Here is a 22,703-nt window from a genome sequence, read left to right as displayed (position 1 = left end):
TACTTAGCTACACAATAGTAAATTCAAACAGGGACAACCTATGGTAGACTGGCGCCTTGCCGATGCTGAATAAAATGTTTATATATTATTAAGCCGGCAGTAGTTTTTTGGGGTCTAAAATAACCGGTATGGTTCTTTTGGATCTAGATATGATCACTCACCAGACTTATCACTAATGTCCAGCTAATATATAAAATAGATCACTCCAGTTTATGTGTAAACAAGGTCAGATACAAGGGGAAGGCTGGAGTTAATAGTTAATAGTTTATAATACAATCTATATTAAATTTATATTTATAAACACAGATTTCCTTATTTCACACTATTATAATATACAAGTTAAAAGTTAGCTATAACTTAAATTTAAGTGACATGTGTATTGGCGTTGTCGATTGCATTATCTAGATGTTTTTATACATGTGCATAGAGTACACAAGGGTTTCACAAAATGATTGATACTTAGTGTGTGATATTATAATTAACGTGAAGTGGGTCTCATACGGTTAAAAAGTTATTAACGAAACGTTAATATTACTAAGTTTACTATGGTCAAGTTTATACAAACTAACGGTTGGTTACCAACTGCGGCCATCCATCACTGATGTTAAATAATTATGAGATTCGAGCTATCAAAAAAAAAATATAATGGTTCAACACGTTGGCGGTGGCCGGTACTTAACAAAAGACTGCAAGGAAATAGTTTTTACTAAAAAAATTGATGATTTTACTGTTTTTATCTATTTTTAATGTTATAATTATTAAAATTTATTTTATTATTGACCGCGATTTAATAAAAAAAAAATTGTTTGGCTTAAGTATTCTAACAGCCTTGACAAAAATGTATTTTCTAAAATGATTATGTACATGTTTATTTTTAAAAGTTATTATCAGCAGTAATAAACATATTATATTAATCATTTGTTGAATAAAAACTAATAGTGTACATATTATGAACACAACGGATTTCATACAAGTTATTTTAATATTAAAGTTAGAAACAATTGTACATTATTAAAGAAAAATACTAAATTAATATAATCAAGTTAATAAAAAATGTTTACTAAATTATTTCCACTTGGCTTATAGTTTTTAAATTTTGAACATAGTTGGAAAAATAACAAAATATAGTTAGAACATTACAAATAATTATGGTATAAATATACTTTACCGGGCACCCTTTTTTTCGATTATTTTTTTAAATCGACAGTACTTTTAATGTTGATTACGAATATGTAAAAAATTTGCGCCGCTCGCACTTAGTTTGGAAGTTACAGACTTTTAAAGTTCGCCGAAATCGACATACGTGCGCGCCCGGCACTGCACGTCTACCCGCGCCCGCTGGGTACTTCGTCCGTCGATCGCCGCTCAATTATCATCGGATTCCTCGTCTACCTGCCTCCCGCCCGTCGTGGTCCTTTTTTTTTTGCATCATAATTTCATCACGCTAATATTTGACTTGTTTGGGATTTTGCTATAGCGAACAATGAACAATTTTTGGCTCGCCCGATGCACATTGTTGAGACTTGAGGATGACTTAGTAGTAAATATTAATGTTTTATCGCGCCCCGCTAATATTATAAAGTATTACGGGCTATTATAAAGCAATACATGTTAATCATTTTTTATAATTTGGTTATTCATTTATATTTTATGATTCTACATATATTAACACAAAATAAATATATAATGCTGTTTTTCTACAAACTCTGATGAAAATTGTGAGGGACACACACACATACATACATTCATTTATATATATATATATATATATATATATAATAAAAATAGAAATAATTAATCAGATAAAAAAATCCAATTTATATAGATGGCCTATAGCATAAGCCAAATGGGTGGAAAATATACACATTTGCCAATTAGCTAAAAATGTACTTTTTTGGGATTTTTATATCGGTATTTATCTAGTTCTAACCCTCTGCTTCTGAGTTTTTAATAACTAGATCTAAGTCAATAAAAAGTAAAAACCTTTATCAAATACTTTTTAGTTGTATATATAATATATACATGGATAGTTCATTCCGATACTCATGAAAATGCACACAAATTAAACAATGTTCAATAACTTCATTTGTTTTATATTTAAAATATATTTGTAATTTAATTGGAATACATGAAAGCAAGTTAAAATATTATTCAATTAATATCGTTGCAATATACATAATTTTTTTATCTATGTATTATATTAATAAATAAGTATCAATAATATAAAAATGTATAATTATTTATAATAATAGAGTAAAAGTATTTAGAAACAATAATTATTATTAATAGCATGAGTTAACAATAAATCCTGTTGAGTAAATTGAAATGTTTACAATGAACATAGTAACAATGTCTACTATACAATAGGGGTTTTAATAAAAATATAATATTTTCTACAAAGTTACTGTTTTTATTTTTATTGATATACAATTTGGAAATTACATTTTTTGCTATTACTCCGTTATAATATGTGGTGTCGGCCGCACAACATACACAAATAATAATCGTACATTTTACATAAATATTGTACATGTTGGTATCTCTTCGGGTGGCTGTTTGTCGAGTGGCTCCGTGTCGTGCTCCCCCGATTTCCTCGGGCGGCCATGTATTTCAGAGGAGAAAACCGGCAACCATTTTGTAAAAATTGAGTTGCTGACTTACCTCTTCATTTATTTTATCACGAAAGACATAGATTAAATTTAATGTTGTGGTTAAATATCTGATTGATCATTGATTAAATATAATTTTAACCTAATATAACCAGCAAAAGCTTTGTAAACGGTCAACAATACCATTGCTACTGCCTTGTACTGAATTTGCAATAAAATTGAAACATTGTTAAATAATATTATTGTTCCAATATGTATAGTTAGTGCCACAAACTAGTACCAAATGAAATATATAACTACTCGAGACAGCGGAGTGGACAGGATTTTATTTCAGTACTAACCTTTAATTTATCAAAATTAAAAAAAGCGACATACCCTGCACTGTAATTATTTTTATTTCCTAATCTAACCTTGGGAAGAGCTGCTGGCCCCTCAGCCTCTACCCTAAATACACCACCGACCTCGAAATAATTTGTTATTTAACTATAATTGCAGTATTGCCATCTAATAAATGATTTTGCTTTATTAAGCGAATGACATCTAAACCATTTGCATCAAAAAGTAACTTAATAATGCTCCTAAACATACTCAGACTACATAGATCATGTGTTTTGTAAAGGTGGTTTTAATTTGAAAACAAACATATGTATATTTTTTTGAATGTTTTATTGTAAAAGTCATAACTATTAAGAAGATGTCTCCACTGTGGCTGCAGCCGAATCTTCGGTATACTTTCCTTTGCCTTTAAGAGCCAAAGCCTGTGCTCGGCCTTTGCCTCTTCTGTCAAGAATTTTCTTACGATCTTTGTCCAACTTCAGTTTTACTATTACACACTAAAAAAAAAAATTCATAATCAATACCAATTCTTTGTTTTTGAAGTTAAAACTATATACCTTAGAAGGGTGGATTCCAACGTACACAGTTGCACCGTTAGCTTTTTCACGTTGAATTCTTTCAATGTAGATAACATATTTTTTACGATAAACTTGAACTATTTTACCCACTTGTTGTCCTCTAAAATGTCCTCGTACAACCTAGAGTTACACAAATAAATTAATAATATGTAAAATATTAAAAAAATTAATTAATGAAATTTAATCAGAGCCTTTACAATATCATTAAACAGATAAAACTCACAAAAACATTAATTCGGTTACAAGAACTGTAACCGAGTAATGTAAATGATTGTTATTCGTCTATCTCAAAGAATGGTTTTGCTTCATCATAAAACTTATAAAAAAGAAAAATTTTAATAGCTAAGTAATAATGTATTATAATAATTTTTTTAAAGTTTTCATGAAACACAGTATTATGTAATTTTAACAAAAACCACATACATTATATGAATTAATCAGAGCCTTTGTGATATCATTTAATAGATAAAACGCATGTAAACGTGCTTTCTGCTACAAGAACTGCAACAGAGGAACGTTTATAATTGTTATTCGTCTATTTCAAAGAATGGTTTAGTTTCATCATGTAAAATTATTAAAAATATTATAGTCCTAAATTATATAACTTTCAACCTATTTGTAAGAGGTTTTATCATTTATTACTTAAAATTATATTAGAAATTTATAGTGAAACCTATCCAAGACAGAATAGAACACACCTAAAGACATTTCTGTATAAAGTAATTTTCTATCCTAATTTAGTGGGATGTGAATTCTGTCCAATACAGTGTTCTGGTTTATTCACAGTACGTCTAAAAACAGGATTCACTGTATCAAAAATATAACTATTTTTACTATAAGAAAAATATCAGAGCCTTAACAATGTCATTTAACAGATAAAACTTATGAAAACATTCATTCCGCTACAAGAACTGTAACCGAGGAAAGTTTGCATTCGTTATTCGTATCAAAGAATGGTTTTGCTTCATCATAAAATAAGTGCCAAGTTACATAAAAAAATTAAAGAGACATTAACATTAACGAATACATTTTATGAGAAATCATCAAATAAACTCTGCTACATGTACATTTTTATTTACACCGAATTATTCTTGCTTTTAATGCACTCTAAAAATACGTGGATGTGGGTCAATATGGATTTATAAACATACATATTAATGGAAGAAAATTATCCCAGACTTCTGGAGCGCTACAATCGAAAAAATGTATAAATCGTCCAGCAATTTTAAGCTAGCTCATCCATTACGTTTTCAAGGCTCAACGAACTCAAGATAAACTCGACAGATTATACTATCCCGAACAGTGGGATAGTAGCAGAAACTGACGATTCTATAGAGAATGCTGTTGATTACTAACCTGGACTTCGTCGTCTTTACGAACAGGCATTGCCTTAACATTATATTTGCTTTTTAACTCTTTAGATAAAGGCGCCGACATGATTCGGCGTCTTATGTGTGAGGGGGCAGTAAAATGTTCTTTGCGCGACTTGCGTCGCGAAGACGATTTGTAGACATTGAACTTCATATTGGATACCTGAAAATATCAATGGAGCAAAAGTTGCATTAAACACGAATATACTCGTCAAAACGCTAATATTTTCAGCTTGACAAATAAAATGTTAGAATGATACATGTGAGTAAATACATATAAGAAGCTTTTACCGAAAACAATTGTAATTGTGTACGGATTGAAGTAGATGAAAAACTTACCAAAACTCCCAAACGCGTAATGTGAAAGAATCACGTTTGGCCGATAGAAATAGTAAATATTGAAATGTAATCAGTTAACAGGAGTGAAGACCACGGCGGCTACCACTTACCACACGGCAAAACGACAAACCTAGTATCTGGCAGTAAACATTAATACAAAAATCAAATTATCAGTTATCCTTTGTTATCTGTTACCACAATATTATCCAAAGAGGTTATAAAATGAACATACATTAGGGAGCTAGTCATATTAATACATATTTACCGCGGTTCACTGTTGCCGATCATGATTTAATAACATTTAAATACAAAATTAAAATATTATATTGTGAATTTTCACAATTATTGAAATTTATAGTAATTTAAGCATCTACTTATAAACATAAATATAATTTTTTTTATCAAGTACTAATGAATCATTTAGAAAAAAAAATGAGAAATTTCATCCCGTTTATAATAATTCTGGCAAATTTGTACGCTAAATGTGACCAGTAATAATTGCTAACTTGCAAACATTCGGGAGTATTATTTCCTATTTAAAATTATTTCTATTACAGAGCTGTCAAGCTAGCCAAAAATTTAGTTTATGGTAACAGAATAACTTGTTATTTTAAGAAAATGATTTAGTTCATAAAACAAATGGTTTTATTTGTTACATTAGCATTTAGCAGACACCTATCTACCCAAAATGATAGTAGGCAGACTTGGCACCCGTTAATAAATGTATAATATAATGTAATAGGTACATTCATTTACAAATCATCAACTCAGACTATATATGTATGAAAAATAATGAAGTGCAAAATATTTTAGCTTTATCTTATCAAAATTATTATAAATTATGATTAAACTTGGGGTTCGGTGTGTTGTTAATTTAAATATTTTTTTAAAAATAATAAGTACTAGGAAGTAAGAAATAAAGTTTCGTTTTATTATCAAACTATAATTGTCCGTTATTATAGGTAATGTTTTATATAAAAGATTGAAATAAATTGCCTTACCTAACCAATCGAATAAAAAAAATTTGTTTGGAGCACTATATTATTTTTATTACAAGTGTTTCAATCATAATATTATCATGTAAAGATGTTTGTTTTTGTTTGTTTAATATTTTTAAAAATCCTAATAAATGGCGCCAAGTGTACCAAAATGTATGTCTATTATCACTTGTCAGTTATCACTTATCTGTTACGCTGATAACTTTTGAGTCTTAGAGTTTAGTTTAGCATGCTATTTTAAATTTTAGACTTCTTAGTGTGTACTTATTAATTGAAATTCAATGGATTTATATTAGGTATGCTAATTTGTATTGTACTCAACAACAGTAATTATCATCATGTCAGTATTTATATTAAACGAGAATACTAATTTCGAACATGTCATCGGAGTTCTTTTCAATAACTGGACTGCTCTGAAAGTAAGTTCTTGTCGGCATATTTTGATTTTAGTTTTAACTATATTAACTTTTTAGTATTTTCATAATTTTTCTATTCATTTATAATAGATGGCCATTGACCATGGAATGGGCGGGACAACGGAATTGATGCACTATAAAGTCAGTGATTTAATACAAAACATACATGAGTTTCTACAAAAATCTGGTTTGTTTTAATAAATAATAATTAGAGAGAATGTTTGTAAGGTTTACTAGAAATAATAATAATAATTTAGGAAACGAATCATGTTGGACTGGAGTATCGGACATAATTGAAGACGTTATGGACGTTGGATTTGATGTAATACTTGAAGATTCGTCCGCAGACGATTTAGGAAAACACATATGTCAGTTCTATTGCGATTGGAATCAAGCAAACGTCGGCCGTATGCGTGTAATTGATGAACTCAGAACTTTACCAATTCCTATTCCTATACAGATTGCTCCTGTAAAATCAACACGAGTTAAACAAAATGTAAGTGTCAAATATTTATATCTCATTCATAGTTAACAAAAGCCAGTTCATTGGGGACAGGGAGTTCACAGGTTTACAGGAATTATTATAACTGAAATTGATAAAATCACTAATAAATAAATGCTTTGATGCGAATCTGTAGTAAGTAGGTTCAAACCAATACAGTCCAAACCAAGGCCCAAGCACAGTGTATACTATCATAGTAAGAAGTATTAAACATAACTGAGTAGTAGTAGTAGTAGTAGTGAGTAAGTCTAGTATTCACAGATAAAATTACAAATATCGTTTATACAAGCATCGTATTTAATGATAATTATATGCTTAAAAATACATTTTTAGTACTAAAGTAGATACGATTATGGCTGATCGTCTGTCTATGAAAATGTGTTGCCATAGTTAAACATATTATCAAAAATAACAAAACAATGAAAATATTTCCATTACCCGCTGACTTAGAACTTAGAAATTGACTACTCAATCACAGTGTAATTTTACCCTTTTTGGGAGTTTTCTTTAATAAAAAAAAATTTGACTTCTGATAATTTTAATAAGTTATAGCCTTATTTTAGATCTACCTTTGGTAACATTTTCAGCCCTCAATCCCTAAAACTTTGCTTGAAAATTGAAATAAACAAAATATTTTTATCCCTTTAAAGGGAAAGGATTCATGATATTTTTTTTGGTTTGTCAATGTTTATCGGCAGTACTATGTTTAAAACATATTCTATACAAATTTGGAATTAATTAGACTCTTTTTTAAAAAAGCTGTTATGGAGTGCTGTAATTTTATGTTGAAAAATATGTAAATTTTGTTGGTGTTTTTCTTGATTTTGAAGACGAATGGATGAACTTTAAAGTTTTAGGTCTAATAAAATACCTCTCTATGTTTTTGGCAAGTAAAACTAGTTTTAATATAATTTAATTTTAGAAGGAAGAATCCTCGTCTAGTGATGAAGAACTAGAACCTGAAGCCGAAGATGGGTGGACTGTTGTAAAACATAAGTAATGATTTAAAATGAAAAATTTATATAATGTATAAGTATGTATACATTTGTTTATGTTTAATAAAACATTTACTATTTTACCCATTGTTAATGTTCTACTGATACAACCTTTAGAGTTATACTATTTTACATTTTAGGCTATGTCAAAAATTACCTTCTGATTTTTTTCTTTAATTTATAAGGAGTACATGTAAATTTTTTTTACTCAAAAATATGCCTTACTGGGATGATGTTTTGAAGAGTAATTGGCTTTATTTTTATTTATGGGATTTTCGGCTGTTCAGAAGTTGAAGCATGACCACTCAGTGACATTTGGGGGGAGGGGGAGGCTTGTGAGTTGGGATACTAAAATAACCTTAAAACTTAAAATTAGTGCTTTTCGAAATACCTATATTTATTTTTTAGTGAGAGATTTGTTGAAGTAAAAATAAATGTAGCACTTATTTTAAGTTTTAAGGGTTTCTTAAGGCCAAATGTCCGCCCATGAGGCTCTCACATCACTGAACACAGTGTTGCTAGTTGCAGTTATAACTCTACTTGTTAATTTATATTATTAGTTATTCACAATTTCTAATTAGATTTTGAGTATAATTGTGAATAACCGATAGACTCGTAGATTACAATTTGAATTTACTGCGTATAAACATGTGGCACTTAATAAGAAGTTAAATTTTAAAAAGGACATTTTTTATTTCCTTGAAAGAAAAACTAATTTTTTAAGCCAAAAGTATGTAAATTCCTAGCCCCTTGCTAAAATATCTAATCGCCCCTAAGCATAAGTATGATTTTCATTAAGATAGTCGAAAGATAAGGAAAATATCAAGAAAATGTTTGTATTTGTTATTTTATTTTTATTGTCCATAAATAGAAATGTTAATTTAAATAGTAATTTCTTTAAAAACACATTTTATAACTAAGTTAAATAATATTTATGCTTTCAATAATTTTTTTGAAGAAAAAAATATGTCAACATTTTTATTCTTATATAACAAAACATTTGTTTATTTATTTGATTGTATACAATTTTTAAATATAATAAGTATACAAAACGAAAATTTTTAAAAATGGATATTTTTATAATTACAAATGTGAGTATGTCATATATTAATTTATAGGAAATAATAATATTGGTGAACAAATACGGTCAAGACACTTATGATTAAAATGTCTGTAATTCTTGCATATCGATTAGCTGCACTGCTACTGTCATTATTAACTGTGAAACTGATTCTGTTTTCTACCCCAACGGTAATGGGACTTATCATTTTCATGTACACGGCTGTTGCATTGTAGTCTTCTACACCTTTAAAATAATTTAAACACTTTGTTAATATTACTTTGAAATCTTAATTACACCATTAGAAGTGCCCTGTAATTTATAAAACAGATTCTAATTTATGTCGTAATAACTATAATGGAAAACTAACTCGAAAAAAAATATACTGTAAAACTACAATAAGCAAGTGAAAAAAAAATTGTTCAAATTGACTAAATTATTGTTATGTATGTGATGTGTATTTATCTTGTTAAGAGATGAAAAATTAGAAACAAAAAAAGTTTTTTCCAAAATTGTTTTACTAACCAATGGGTTGAGTTTCTCTAGGTTCTTTTGCGAATGAAGTAAATTTATCTCCGCCCATAGCTATGTATTCTGGCATGATTAATGTGTAGTTGGCATTTAGAATGATGGGTTCATATTTGGGCACTTGACATTCTCTGCATCGGAGGAAAAGCTTAACTACTCGGTTTCCTGGAGGCCTAGTTATGTCGTATTCCACCAATGCTCCTAGAAAAGAAAAAATCAACTAAATGAGATCAATTTACAAAAATATCAAGCAGTTGAAGTCCTATTTTATTAATAGGATAATTTGATTTGACTTAATTTAATTATTTTATGTACAAGATAAACTTACATTTTAATTAAATATCTGTAATAATACAATTTAAAAAAAACAGCACAGTGTAGATGAAATATATTTGTGTGGGAGGTCACAATGCTATATCATGAGAAGTATAAATCATTTTTTAATAAAATGTTTCCTCTCCATCTCCATTATATTTATAGATTTCCCACATAAGTTTTTAAGTAATTAGACTATTTTTAAAAATTTAAGAGCATTTTGTAATTTTAAGTTAAAAAATGTGTACATTTTGGTGGTTTTCTTGATTTTGATAGGAAAAGTATTTACCCTTCGGGTACGATTATGAACTTGTTGCATGAAGATATTGGTTTAGAGGTTTTAGAGATATTATGGTCCAGACACAAAATAGAAATTGAAATAATACCTTCACAGCTCCGCATTAAAGTGTGAAAGCATTAGTGTTAAGTATCTCTTTGCATACTCAGTAAACAAAATACTGTAATCTTACCAGATACTTGTAAAAATTGATTGCTGCCTCTGGTGGCGTCATAATCAAAAACGCTATTTTCAAATGCTTCTAAGACGCTGCTTCCGGGAATTGTTAGTTTTATTAATTTATTAATAAAAGGCATAACAGTTAACAACTGTCCCATAGAAATATCACCTAATAAACAATCATTACAGATGAGGATTAATCCAATATATTTGTAATGCATTATGCATTATCTTTTACTAAAATATTATTTTCATGGTTAAAAGTCTGTTTTACCGTCGTGCCCAGTCTCATTTATGGAACTCCTAATACCGCCGGCTTGAATAATTCCAATTGAGGCGTCAGTCCATTGTGTTATACTTTGATTGGTGTTTCGAAGGTTCTGAAAATTGATTTTGGTTATATATTAAAAATAACATTTTTATAGCTACATAATATAGGGTGATATCCAAAACTAGTTATCGACCAGTCAACATTTTTAGTTAATTATTCTCAATTAAAAAAGTCAATGAAATGTATGCGACATGCGTTACCATTAAAGTTTCAAAAGTTGCTATCAAATAAACTAAGTTGGGAGGGGGTTAGGAAAAATTGAGATCACATTATATAAAAACACTGAAAAAAATAATTCAATTATTAATTAAACCCAATGAGATATTGAGTGGCCCATGACAAAAGAATCAACCTGTATATGTTTACAAGTTGGTACTCACGTAAAATACAAATGCGTCGGCTATGAGATTTCCTAAATTACACTCGGATGTATGGCATGTATTCATTAGTTCGACGATGGTATGACCAACTTTTACGCTTGTTACTTCGACAATTTTAGGTTTCCACTGTTTGACAATCGCTTCCATTTCTTGATCTGAGATGATAACGGTAAAAAATCAATCAAAATGAACACAAGATTCTTAAAAAAGTTTGTCAAGTAATTCAACGTTTTTATGAGCTTTTAGCTTTTATACTTTTTACCTTTTTCAATTTTATAGTTTAATAAAATTGGAGAGCCGTTGATTTCCAACAAGTTTCCTGCAGAGTCAAATCGAATATTGACTTTACCTAGGTACTTGGTGTGTGCGTACGCTTGTAGAACGGGTATCACTTTACCGTTCGTTGAATTTACAAGTACAGGGTACGGGCCCATCGGCTTATCGATATCAGGAGGTTCACCTAAAAAAACAAAGTAATTAATAATCTTGAATTTATAGCAGTAATAATGTTAAGTCTAAAAGTATTTCTCAATAAACATCTCTATATTTTACCGGTATAGAGAAAAGTGTGCGAATGACCACCAACGATCAAGTCGATGTCTTCCACTTGTTTCGCAATCTGTATGTCTCTTTCGATGCCGCTGTGTCCTAAACCTATGATGATATTTACTCCTTGGTCCCGTAGACGTTTTGATTCTTTTTTCAATGTTTCTATTTCATCCAATAATTGAACGCCATCGATTTGCGCTAAATTCTAAGAAATAAGAACGTCAATTTTTAAGTCTAACCAGTAAGCATTTTTTCAGGTGTGTTAGAAATGGACATAAACGCGTGTTAATGGGTTGTTTTTTTACTAAAAAAAAAAAAACAAATAACTTGGACAATACATATTGCAAATGCGCAAGGTTTTAGTGATTTATGGCAAATCACAAATGGTTATGTTGATTAAACCTATTTATTATATTTGTTTTTTTAGCTTCAAAGTTGACGTTGATCACAGACATAATTGGATTTTGTTTTTTTAGTGGAACTTATTGAACTATTACAGAAATATTAGCAGTAAATATAGCTTACATGTAAAAATCCCTAAAGAAAAATATAAAAACCAGATTAATGGGGTTTTAGTATTGTAAATATGCGAGCCTAACGTTTGTAAAAATCGTTATGGACATTTAAAAATCGGCACACAACAAAAATATACTTGTCATTGTCTAGTGTAAAATAAATTATTAGTTAATTACTGGCAATTAAATAATATTTTAGTTAAATAAAAATAAACGTGAAATTCAAATTATTACGTTTTTTTTAACGTAAACACAAATTATGTCTTGCCCATGGTGTCGAGTTTAAGGGAGGGGCAGTTTCTCCGAGCAGCTCTTTTTTATAGACATGTAACAACTTTATCTATGTACTTTCAATAATTTCAACCCAGAAAAAAAAAAAATTGATTTGATAAGTTATAACTTAACAATCATTAATTCATTATACAGAGTGTTCCAGCATGAAAGGTAAGTAATGGGTGATTGGACATCTGGGGGACCCCCAAATAAGCCCCCCGTTTCCATTTTTTCGATAAGTCAAAATTTGAAGGTTTCGACAGTTGAGTAAAAAAATAATGACCTAAAAAAACAAAAAATTATTCCATGTTATTCAGTGCAAAAAGCTAACCTTAAAAGAGGGGTCACATCATTTTCAGTCCCTTTCGGCCCCTAACTCACAAAATGATAAGAGAAAAATGATTAGAGACCAGAAATAAATGATAAGTGATAAAAGATAAATGCTAAGACAGAATTAATATGAGAAAAAAGAAAAAAAATAATTGGTAAGAGATCATTTATGAGAGATTAGAGATGAATGATAAGAGTTTGGAGATGAATAATTAGAAACAAGAGGTAAGAAATAAATAATAAGATATTAGTGATAAGAGATAAATGATTAGAGACTAGAGGTAAGAAAAAAATGATAAGAGAAGAGCTAGGGGCTGAAAAAGACTGAAAATGATGTGACCCCTCTTTTAAGGTGAGCTTTTTGCACTGAATAACATGGAATAATTTTTTGTTTTTTTAGGTCATTATTTTTTTACTCAACTGTCGAAACCTTCAAATTTTGACTTATCAAAAAAATGGAAAGGGGGCTTATTTGGGGGTCCCCAGATGTCCAATCACCCATTACTTACCTTTCATGCTGGAACACCCTGTATAACATACTTGCGAAGCAGCTTTTCTCACTGTAAAACACTTTAGTATAGACAAATTTAAAAACGGATATAAGATATTATAAAATTTATCAAAAGACAAAAAGAAAATTACGCCAAGGTGAGTCATCAATAGGCAATGGGTCATACAGATGTCATGTCAGATGACACAACATGTCAGATCTTCCATTAACAGAAGTAGGACAAAAATCTGACTCATTACAGGAAGAGTACTCTAAAGTTTTGGATGTATATTTTATAAATTAATGTATACATTCCCGTAGTGCCTTAAAAAACTTTTCAGGACCTAAATCAATATTTGTATGCAAGAGCATAGCAAAATTTATGTTAATCCGTACATAAGTGCGTAATACATTCGCATGTTATTATACTGTCTAACTTCAAATACTGCAGTGCACCGCTCTTTCAATGCAGTCAAAGATCGTCTAAATTACTTGGCAATCTAAAAATATTGAGTCTAGTATTACCACATTACTAACTTGGCTATGCCATGTAGTAAACTAATTAAAGAAATAAGGCTAGACGGTTTTTTTTATCCATAACAAGGGCGCCCGCAGGTGAAAATTCAGTGAGGGGGCCGACTATGATTTTGTAATAGATTTTACAAATTTGGGATATTGAATATACATTTATTTTAATTGCGGAGATGCTAGGGGGGAAGTTTCCCCCTGCCCCCTCCCTGTGGGCGCCCTTGATCCACAGGTATTTTTACAGATGGTATATAATAACAAATACTTTATTTAGTAATGGTAATTTCGTTATTGTTAAATGATCGAAAGATTTTTAGAAAAAGGGCTTATTAAAAAACACTTATTAGTTATTTACGAACCTACTTAAGACAGAAAATTGATCAGAAATTGGTTGCAAATAAACGATATATCACGTGTTTGTGATTAACACTTGCCAATAAAACACATCTAATGCTTTAATCCTTTGGTATCGAAATGTATATTTTATTTTTGATCATTACGCCGTAAAATAATATTTTTATTATTATTACCGTAATGTAGTGTTACTAGAGACTAGAGATAGACACGCTTGAAGGAACTACACTTTACTAAGCGTGAAATGTTTTTTCTTTTTAAATTTTAATCCTTTATTTGATTAGATTTGTTTCATATTACGAACACCAGTCGCGACTTTTTTATTATTCAAGCGATGCATTTGTTTAGTGCCTAATAAACATTCGGGATTCGACGTCACAACACTTGTGTAAATTTGTTTCCAACGTTGCTATAATATTTTAGAAATTCGTTTTTAGGCTAGTATAGAGGGCAAAATATAAAAATTGCTGGTAATACCGTAAAGAGATTATCGTATGTCTAATTATACAAAAAATTTGTCCACTAAAATTGTAGTCATTTTTTACTTATAAAATATTTATTACGTCGCTTTTAAACCGTAACCGCAATTAATAAAATAACTCAATCTCATTGAACAAATATACAATTTTTATTGATAATATACTTCAGCGTGTTTTTACGTGGTAGCCGATAGATACTTACCTTTGTGTCTGGTGTCAGATATCCAACGAATCCCACTTTGGTACCATTTAGTGTCAACACATAAGACGTACGAATAAATTTTGTCAATTCCGGTTCTTTTGTCAGATCCATATTGGATACGACGACAGGTATGCTTGTCGTAAGGTTTAAGTATGGAATCAAGCCCTGAACACCGCCGTCGAATTCGTGATTTCCCAAAGTCTACAATGAACAATATGTTTTATAATTAAAAAAAGTAAATTTCCTATTCAAATTCCAAATTTTTTAAGAAATTCTAAATCAGACTGACGTTAATTTATTTAAATTGTGGAACGTCGGTCGTTGACTATTTTGCAGCCAATTGTTTATTATTTTTTTATATAAATTATTTACTATTATTACTCGTATTTTAAGCCCACAAATACCCTTGTGGCAAGGCAGTGAACCGCATAGTCAAATGGTCTCGGTCCATTGAGACTCAAATCAGGTGCTAAAGGTCTTAGAAATTAAATGCGAGCAAAGCTTCTAGAATCCTAGTACCGGCACCGTTTTAAAGAATTTAAAAAATACATTCAAGGTCTTTGGTGCAATTAAACTGGATGCTCTTGTGCTGCTTAGCTTGCTATAATGATTTGTACCACAACATAATAATTATAATTAAAAAAATGCGCATTATTGCCAACAAAAATTAAAATAAAATTTTACTGTCAATTTGTGGTCTCGACATGTTTGTACCAAACTTACGTAGATATGTTTATATTGTACCATTATCATGCGAATCACGTGTTAATTATTGGTGTAGTAAAATGTTGAAATTCTGCTGTCGGTCGTTGGATTTGACAATTATAAAATATTACTATGCCGATTACTTTATGGAGTATTTATACAATATATAAGTTTGGTACAAACATGTCGAGATTACAACTTGACAGTAAAATGGCTTTAAAACTCATGCAAATCATGTGTTAATTGTTGGTGTATGTTGGTGTACGAGGAGGGGCTGATAAATATGTATTTGCATTAAGGCACATTATAAAGGGAATTAGTCAATAAAATTTAACCTCAAGCTAAAATGTGTATGCCTATATGCTAACATAGAAAAGATGCATACTTAATACAAGTTGCAAACAATTAGGAGAAAATTTGTAGGAGCCCTGAGATTTGAATTGCCTATGAATATATATATATATATATATATATATGATATTATCTAGTTATTTTAAATAACAAGGTGTATTTTTACAGCTGCCTAGATTGTAAAATATTGTTCTAGGTGCAGAAATATAGTGAGTTGTATGCTATAGAAACTCGCCTTTTTAATCGTATATTTATTATGTTAAATCATAGATTTATATCTTTTTGTGTTTTACAACAGTTACTGTAAGTATCACTTTTCTTACAATCCTGCGTTAAGGAAAAGTATTCCAAGTCATTAAAGAGTTAAAGTGGTTTGTTCTATGGCCAAATATCCTAGGTTAAGTTGCTAGGTGTAAGGTGTGTTTTAGATATTACATGTGTGTGTGTAGTGTACGGAACGTATGTTATGGACATATGTACGTTCATGTACAAAATAGTATACAATACTTTATTTACATATTTTTAGTTTTAACAACCAAATACATACTAAAAATTATTTCACCAAATACGATTAAACGACTATTATAACCAATAGTGCACGACTAATGAGGCACCATTATTATTATTCCTTGAAAACTAAGCATGACTTACTAATTACTATCATACAAACCTAAGCATTTATAACGAAAAACAAAAAATTTGGAAAAAACACATTAAATGAAAATTGCATTAAATTATTTCTAGGAGTCGATTATAATATTACATATATATTTATAATATTCTGCATATGTTAAGATTATAGTTTAAGCAATTTATTAGTAGTTATTTATTAAGTTTTAAGCTAATTGTGCCTCTCTGGGTTGATCTTCTATTTATGTCCCTATACAACAGGTAAGTATTTTGGGTTAACGATATAGTTCACAATAAGTTTTTTGAATTTCAGGTAACAAATACATTTTCTGTATTTTATTCGATGCATCTCAAGAACAAGTAGAACGAAATTGTATTTACGAATTTCACCCAGATGGCACCTAAATCATAACTCAAATAATATCGTAACTTAAAAAGGTTTATACTAGTTGCATCCTTATGTTGAGTGCCACGGGGTACAATTTCAGTACAAGTAATTCCCAATATCGTAAAAAATACTTTTATTTTAATGTATTTAATTTTATTGAAATATCTTCACTAATTACTTAATTATAAAAATGTTGAAATTAATTGGTAGTTAGGTAAATAGGTTAGGGTATAATTTTTTCAATGAATTAAAGTAAGTTATTGGTAGACATTTGATTATCGTTGCAATCGTTGAGTAGAAAACTGATAGTGAACGCGCTAAGAGCTTTTATCATTTTTTTACAAATATAACGTCTATGAAAAACCGATGTAGTTGCAAAAATAGAACATAAAACAAAAAATTAGTTATCATTTAAAAAGAAAAGCCACTTCCAAAATGGCATTGTGCGAAATGCTTGCAAAATTATTACACGCTGAGTTAATAGAAAATAACGTTGATACTTCTTGTACCTTAACAACTAAAGATGTTTTTTATGTTTAAAAAAAATTTAAATCGTGTGATCTTTTGGCAAAAGTACCTAAATCTTGAAATGAATTTCATATTACGTTAGATTCCATTGACATAATATATAAAGATGACAATTTGTTAAAGCAAAATTATAATAAATTGAATGGTATGGTTATGTTTTCAACTACAAACTTACAAATTTGGAATTTTTATCAAACGTAAATATAGGTATTGTATATTGATGGAACATTTCATTATCGCACTAAGCATTTCTGTCACCTAATTACTTTTCACGGTTTAGTAATAACGATAATAATAGGCAACTACAGCTGTAGATTGACCTTTTTAGTTACGATAAGGATCGGATGCAATTCATAGTTTTCCGGATGCAACTAGTATGCGCCAATTTTGTTTGCACTTGAAAGAAGTCAAATTGTTATTTTGTTTAGCAAAAAGCAAATACTATTTTAACTTACTCTTAATCTCATGGAAGGGGAGGAGGCTTAGCAACCCTCAAGTCCCCCCTTATAATTACGCATGTGTATATTTCAATTTCTATACCTTGGATCTAAATTGGTCAATCTTACCAATTGTACCTTTTGGAAAATTACCTTTAAAATTTGTATTTCCCATAGGCTGCTTACAAAACTTGATAACTTTTTCAATTTGATCGAAAAGTATTGTTTTTTACACGATAAAAGGTTATTTAATTTACATATTTAATGGTCTAACTCATTAAAAATCTTTGCTAAAAATTTACATTATCAGTTTTAGACCCAAGGGCTAAAAATATTGAGTTATGAGATCGACACGGACGTAAAAGATGTTCCTCTTTCAAATAAAAAAAATGATCGAAATCGGACCACTTAACTAAGCGTTTAAGAGTTTTTCCTACTAGAGTATTTGGCCGGGGGAAGGGGGTTGTTTAAATGTCTTCCAATTAGTTTTTCTGCTTTTTGTTTTCTATTATGTATATTTTTATTATCTATTATTATAATTTATTAATATTTACTATTAGTATTATTTATATTATTATTATCTATTTTGTATCTTTTTATTTTCTATTTTATGATTCGACGCAGATGGTAGACACCGACAAACCCTAGTATTAATAATTTTTAAATCGAAATAAGGCGTTTTCCTGTGTAAATAGTTTTTAATAGTATCAGCAAAAAATATACTCTGCCGTAGAGAAAAATCCGTGGTATTTTATAATATGACAGGATGAGCTTGAAGTTTTACAGGGATATCTATTTTTATAAGATAGAAAGCTATCCTGAATTTATTATTATACGATTATGGTTAACTTACCGTGACGTCGGGTTTGAGTTGGTTGATAAAGTCGACTACGGGTTTCCATTTGAAAAACGAGAAGTACGGCGTACCCTGGTAAGTGTCGCCGGCCACCACGAACAACGACGGCAGGTTTTGTTCCTTGGCTTTGGCTTTTTCCTGTTTAACCACTGCGGCCACTCGAGCAAATCCGCCGTAACATATGTTCTGCGCAATATCCTGTTCACGACACTCGTTGCAATACGCGTCCGTCTCGTCGAATCGGCTGTGCATGTCATTGGTGTGCAAAAGCACCATTTCCAGTAGTTCGGCAGTGGATGGTGCCGCCGTGGCCCAGACCGCCACCGCGACTAGCAGAACGCGGCGCGACCACATATTGTATCAACCAGCTGACGACTGCACGCGCACAGACAAAAATATACAAACGTGCACTCGATAATTTGACTCCGCGAGACGCTACACCCCACACTGCGGTACAACGATTTTCTTTTTCGAAACTGTCGTTACTTTTCAAAACGACAGCTGGCTGTTACCATTGCAAAAACGGATCTTCTCGCAATGGCCATATGATAATTAATGCCGCCGTAGTTTTTTCGGTAGCTTACGCTTTGGTATCTTATCTATTCCGTGGTCGAGAGGTTCAATAAATCCGTTAATAAAATCGTAAACCAGTGTCATAATGCTATTTTTTTCAAGCATTACAGGTACTCGGAATAGAAACAGTTGGTTTATTATCCAAATGTCTATGCAAGGTTTCAGCAGACGTTTCACGTGAAACGTTGTTTAGCCACTCACGAGTGCTGTGTAAAAAAAAAAAAATGACTTCTAAATCATAAGCATTTTTTTTTTATAAAACGAGACGCTATTTCATACAAAAAAACTAATGGAATATGATTGGTTGCGTGTTTCTGAAGAACTGAGCTGTTATAAAATAAGATTTACACGTGCACAAGACAAAGCTCAAAGGTCTAGACATTATCTAAAAATATAAACAATTACCTACTATAGAGTTGCATAATACTAACAAATGAAAAATAACTTGGATTCTAATAATTGTATAAAAAAATGTTCCATTACAATTAATGTGATAACGTTTTAAAATCTACAATTTTGCAATAAAATTTACATAAATACAATTTTAAGCGAAAACTGTATACTTTGTATGAGGTTTTCATTTTTAAATTGTTTACAAAATTATAGCCAAACCATTGTGGTATAAGTTCGTGTAGACAAATATGCAATATTGATTTAGCCTCTTGTTCACTTTAAATTGGTCTGATCAATCGCTGGCTAAATTTTGGGGAGAGTTTTGTAAGGTATATAAACTAAAATTTAAAGTGAACTGGAGGAAAAATTATAGTGTTTCGACCCATTAAATCACCCCCCAACATGGTCTTGTTTAATGGAAACAATGTAACCTTGATCCTATACAACTTTCAATAGAGAGATGGCCTCTCTGGTCATTTTTTATTTGAACTGAGATCAATTATTGCCTATCCACTTTGGCTTCTCTTTAGAAGATCGCTCGATGAAGGTCTTTTTCCGTCTATGTTTAAGTTCAGTTCAGTTACACCGATTCCCAAATCTGGTAATCTATCAGATGTGTCCAATTATCGTCCCATTTCCATCCAGTTACATATTTCTAAAATTTTCGAATCCCTAGTTCTAAACGCCATTCAACCAACAGTAAATTCTATCCTCATCGAGGAACATCATGGCTTTCGCCCAAGATGTTATACTAACACATGCAATCTTGTATTCAATAATTATATTTACGAATCTTTCCAGTGTCGGCAACAAGTTGATGTAGTCTATATCGATTTCCAAAAAGCTTTCGACTCGGTCAATCATATGACACTCATACATATTCTTGAAAAATTTGGCTTTGGCGATCTACTTTTGTCATGGTTCAGATCCTTTCTTAGTGACAGATACCAATGGGTTAAAGTTTTTGATATTAAGTCTAATTTGTTTCTTGCTTCCTCGGGTGTCCCTCAAGGCAGCCATCTGTCGCCAATTGTGTTCTCTTTATTTATTAACAGCCTCCCTCTTGTATTACACCATTGTCACTTTCTATGCTTTGCTGACGACATCAAACTGTATTTGCGCGTAGGCAAGCTTGATGATTGCGCAAAACTCCAATCGGATTTAAGTCGTTTTTCTGAGTGGTCATTACCTTGGGTCTATCACTTAATCTCTCGAAATGCAAAATTATGTCCTTTACTCGATCTCTATCTCCATTTATGTCCTTATACTTCCTTAGAGGTACTGCTGTCTCTTGGGCTGTCGATTACGTCATAGACCTGGGTTTCAAGCTTAGCTACAACCTCGACCCGAGTGCTCACACTGAATATGTATGTTGCAAGGCTTTCAAAACTCTTGGTCTACTCATGCGGTTGGCTTAGGACTTTCGGCTTGAAGTGTCGCTAAAAACTCTTTTCTGTGCACTTGTGCGCCCCATTTTAGAGTATGGAGCCGTAGTCTGGGATCTTTATACTGTCGATAATTCAAGACAGCTTGATCGTGTAGAACGTAGATTCTTACGCTTTGCTAGCTTTTTTCTTAATATACCTCGCTCGCCTCATAATTATACACCGATTGCTACCCACCTTGGACTGTCTTCTCTAGCTGAGCGCCATCGTTTCGCTGGCCTTAAATTCCTCGCAGGGTTATTAAACCATAACATCGATTCACCCGTCCTACTCTCTCTAATCTGTTTAAGAGTTCCACCTCGTTCATCCCGTTCCTCCGCCCAATTCTATGTCCCGTATGCCACTACAAATTATATGGCTAATGAGCCTTAAGGACGTCTAATGTCGACTGCCAATGCGGATACCTCCTTTAATGATTTATTATTAATTTAATTTTGTATAAACTATAATTTTATTGTATTGTATCTATATTTTAATTTGTATTGTCCAAAAGGGCCCAGCCCGTATAATCTAATAATAAATAAATAAAATAAATAAATAAATACTATTTCAAATTAAAATATTAAACTTTCCAGATCCTAAATCCAAAAAAATCTATGAATAAAAATTGCGACATTATCTTTCGGTTTATTTTTTGTAATTTATACAATTAGAATTATTATTTTATTTTTTATGACCTAAATTTAAACCTAAGGCAATAAATAGTTTTTGTTAGCACGTCATACAACAAACAATTATTGTTGGAAGAGCGCATTATGTGGTATTTAGCTTTTGTTTTTTACTACACTTCGCGATTGTGACAGATAATGAACACCATAGTTACAATAAGTTGTGTAACATTTAAAAATAAAAAAATAAAAAATCGAGTTTATGGGACTTCGTATAGACTTGATATAAGAGCAAAAACATTGACCGGTAAAACATGACCTACTCTTCGCGTCATGTATCCTTGTCCTTTAATCTAAACACATATAGTAGTATGATGATATTTTATACTATTTTTAATTTCTATTAATGATTATTATTTATTATAAAAATAATTGAGTGCAAACAATTTTAAGTACGAGGACGAACTATAGAGTCCCTATGCACAATTTTATACATAAAAAATGTGTAAAATTTAATAACTACATCAGTTGGCAAAAAAAATTGGTGATTTTTTTTTAAGTTTAGAAAATGTTTTGTATTAGGCCAAAAATTTGTTTTTTAATGACATGCACAACAAATTCTTCTTAGTTATGCTTTAATGAAAAACCTCCATGTTATTGCCAACTGAATACATACACACTAGACTGCTTTAAAAATTGAATTTCTTTTCGTCTCCACAGCGAAAAATGGGTACATCTCGGTCAAAAAAAGTGTCTGATAAAATGAAAAAAATGTCCAATTTTTTTGGCTAATCGCAAAGGTATTTTTAATTTTCTATTGAAATAACACACAAGATATACTATGATTTTTTTTTA

The 22,703-nt window shown here is 30.6% G+C and overlaps 3 protein-coding genes across 4 annotated transcripts; 1 reads left to right on the top strand and 2 right to left on the bottom strand.

The window, feature by feature from the left end:
• Positions 1–3,256: 3,256 nt before the first annotated feature.
• Positions 3,257–5,374, bottom strand: LOC126833390 (60S ribosomal protein L26). Of its 2 annotated transcripts, none has more exons than XM_050564691.1 (4): positions 5,233–5,374; positions 4,880–5,056; positions 3,503–3,643; positions 3,257–3,442 (listed from the first exon to the last, which is right to left on the bottom strand). In XM_050564691.1, exons 2-4 carry the CDS (start codon positions 5,045–5,047, stop codon positions 3,296–3,298), a joined length of 456 nt encoding a protein of 151 aa, XP_050420648.1. In that variant the 5' UTR covers positions 5,048–5,056; positions 5,233–5,374; the 3' UTR covers positions 3,257–3,295. The 2 variants fall into 2 exon arrangements, with proteins under 2 accessions (XP_050420648.1, XP_050420649.1); XM_050564692.1 differs by having other exon boundaries at positions 5,185–5,306.
• Positions 5,375–6,428: 1,054 nt separating this feature from the next.
• LOC126833389 (uncharacterized) lies at positions 6,429–8,226 on the top strand. The gene is made up of 4 exons (XM_050564689.1): positions 6,429–6,649; positions 6,737–6,833; positions 6,904–7,142; positions 8,071–8,226. Exons 1-4 carry the CDS (start codon positions 6,569–6,571, stop codon positions 8,146–8,148), a joined length of 495 nt encoding a protein of 164 aa, XP_050420646.1. The 5' UTR covers positions 6,429–6,568; the 3' UTR covers positions 8,149–8,226.
• Positions 8,227–9,190: 964 nt separating this feature from the next.
• On the bottom strand, positions 9,191–19,388 carry LOC126833382 (protein 5NUC-like). Its single transcript, XM_050564680.1, has 9 exons — positions 18,827–19,388; positions 14,935–15,135; positions 11,767–11,968; positions 11,477–11,674; positions 11,215–11,369; positions 10,778–10,883; positions 10,517–10,672; positions 9,729–9,932; positions 9,191–9,449 (listed from the first exon to the last, which is right to left on the bottom strand). The coding sequence occupies exons 1-9, from the start codon at positions 19,181–19,183 to the stop codon at positions 9,256–9,258; spliced, it is 1,773 nt and encodes a 590-aa protein (XP_050420637.1). The 5' UTR covers positions 19,184–19,388; the 3' UTR covers positions 9,191–9,255.
• Between the last annotated feature and the right edge of the window lie 3,315 nt (positions 19,389–22,703).

This window comes from Adelges cooleyi, unplaced genomic scaffold, assembly GCF_023614345.1.
Source record: "Adelges cooleyi isolate 19-005CV unplaced genomic scaffold, UGA_ACOO_1.1 ACOO_flye_CR_arks_rails_tigmint_CR_PRNA_2, whole genome shotgun sequence".
In the NCBI taxonomy this organism is placed as follows: domain Eukaryota; kingdom Metazoa; phylum Arthropoda; class Insecta; order Hemiptera; family Adelgidae; genus Adelges; species Adelges cooleyi.
Note: the sequence above shows the minus strand (reverse complement) of the source record. Positions and strands in the feature narration are given on the sequence as shown.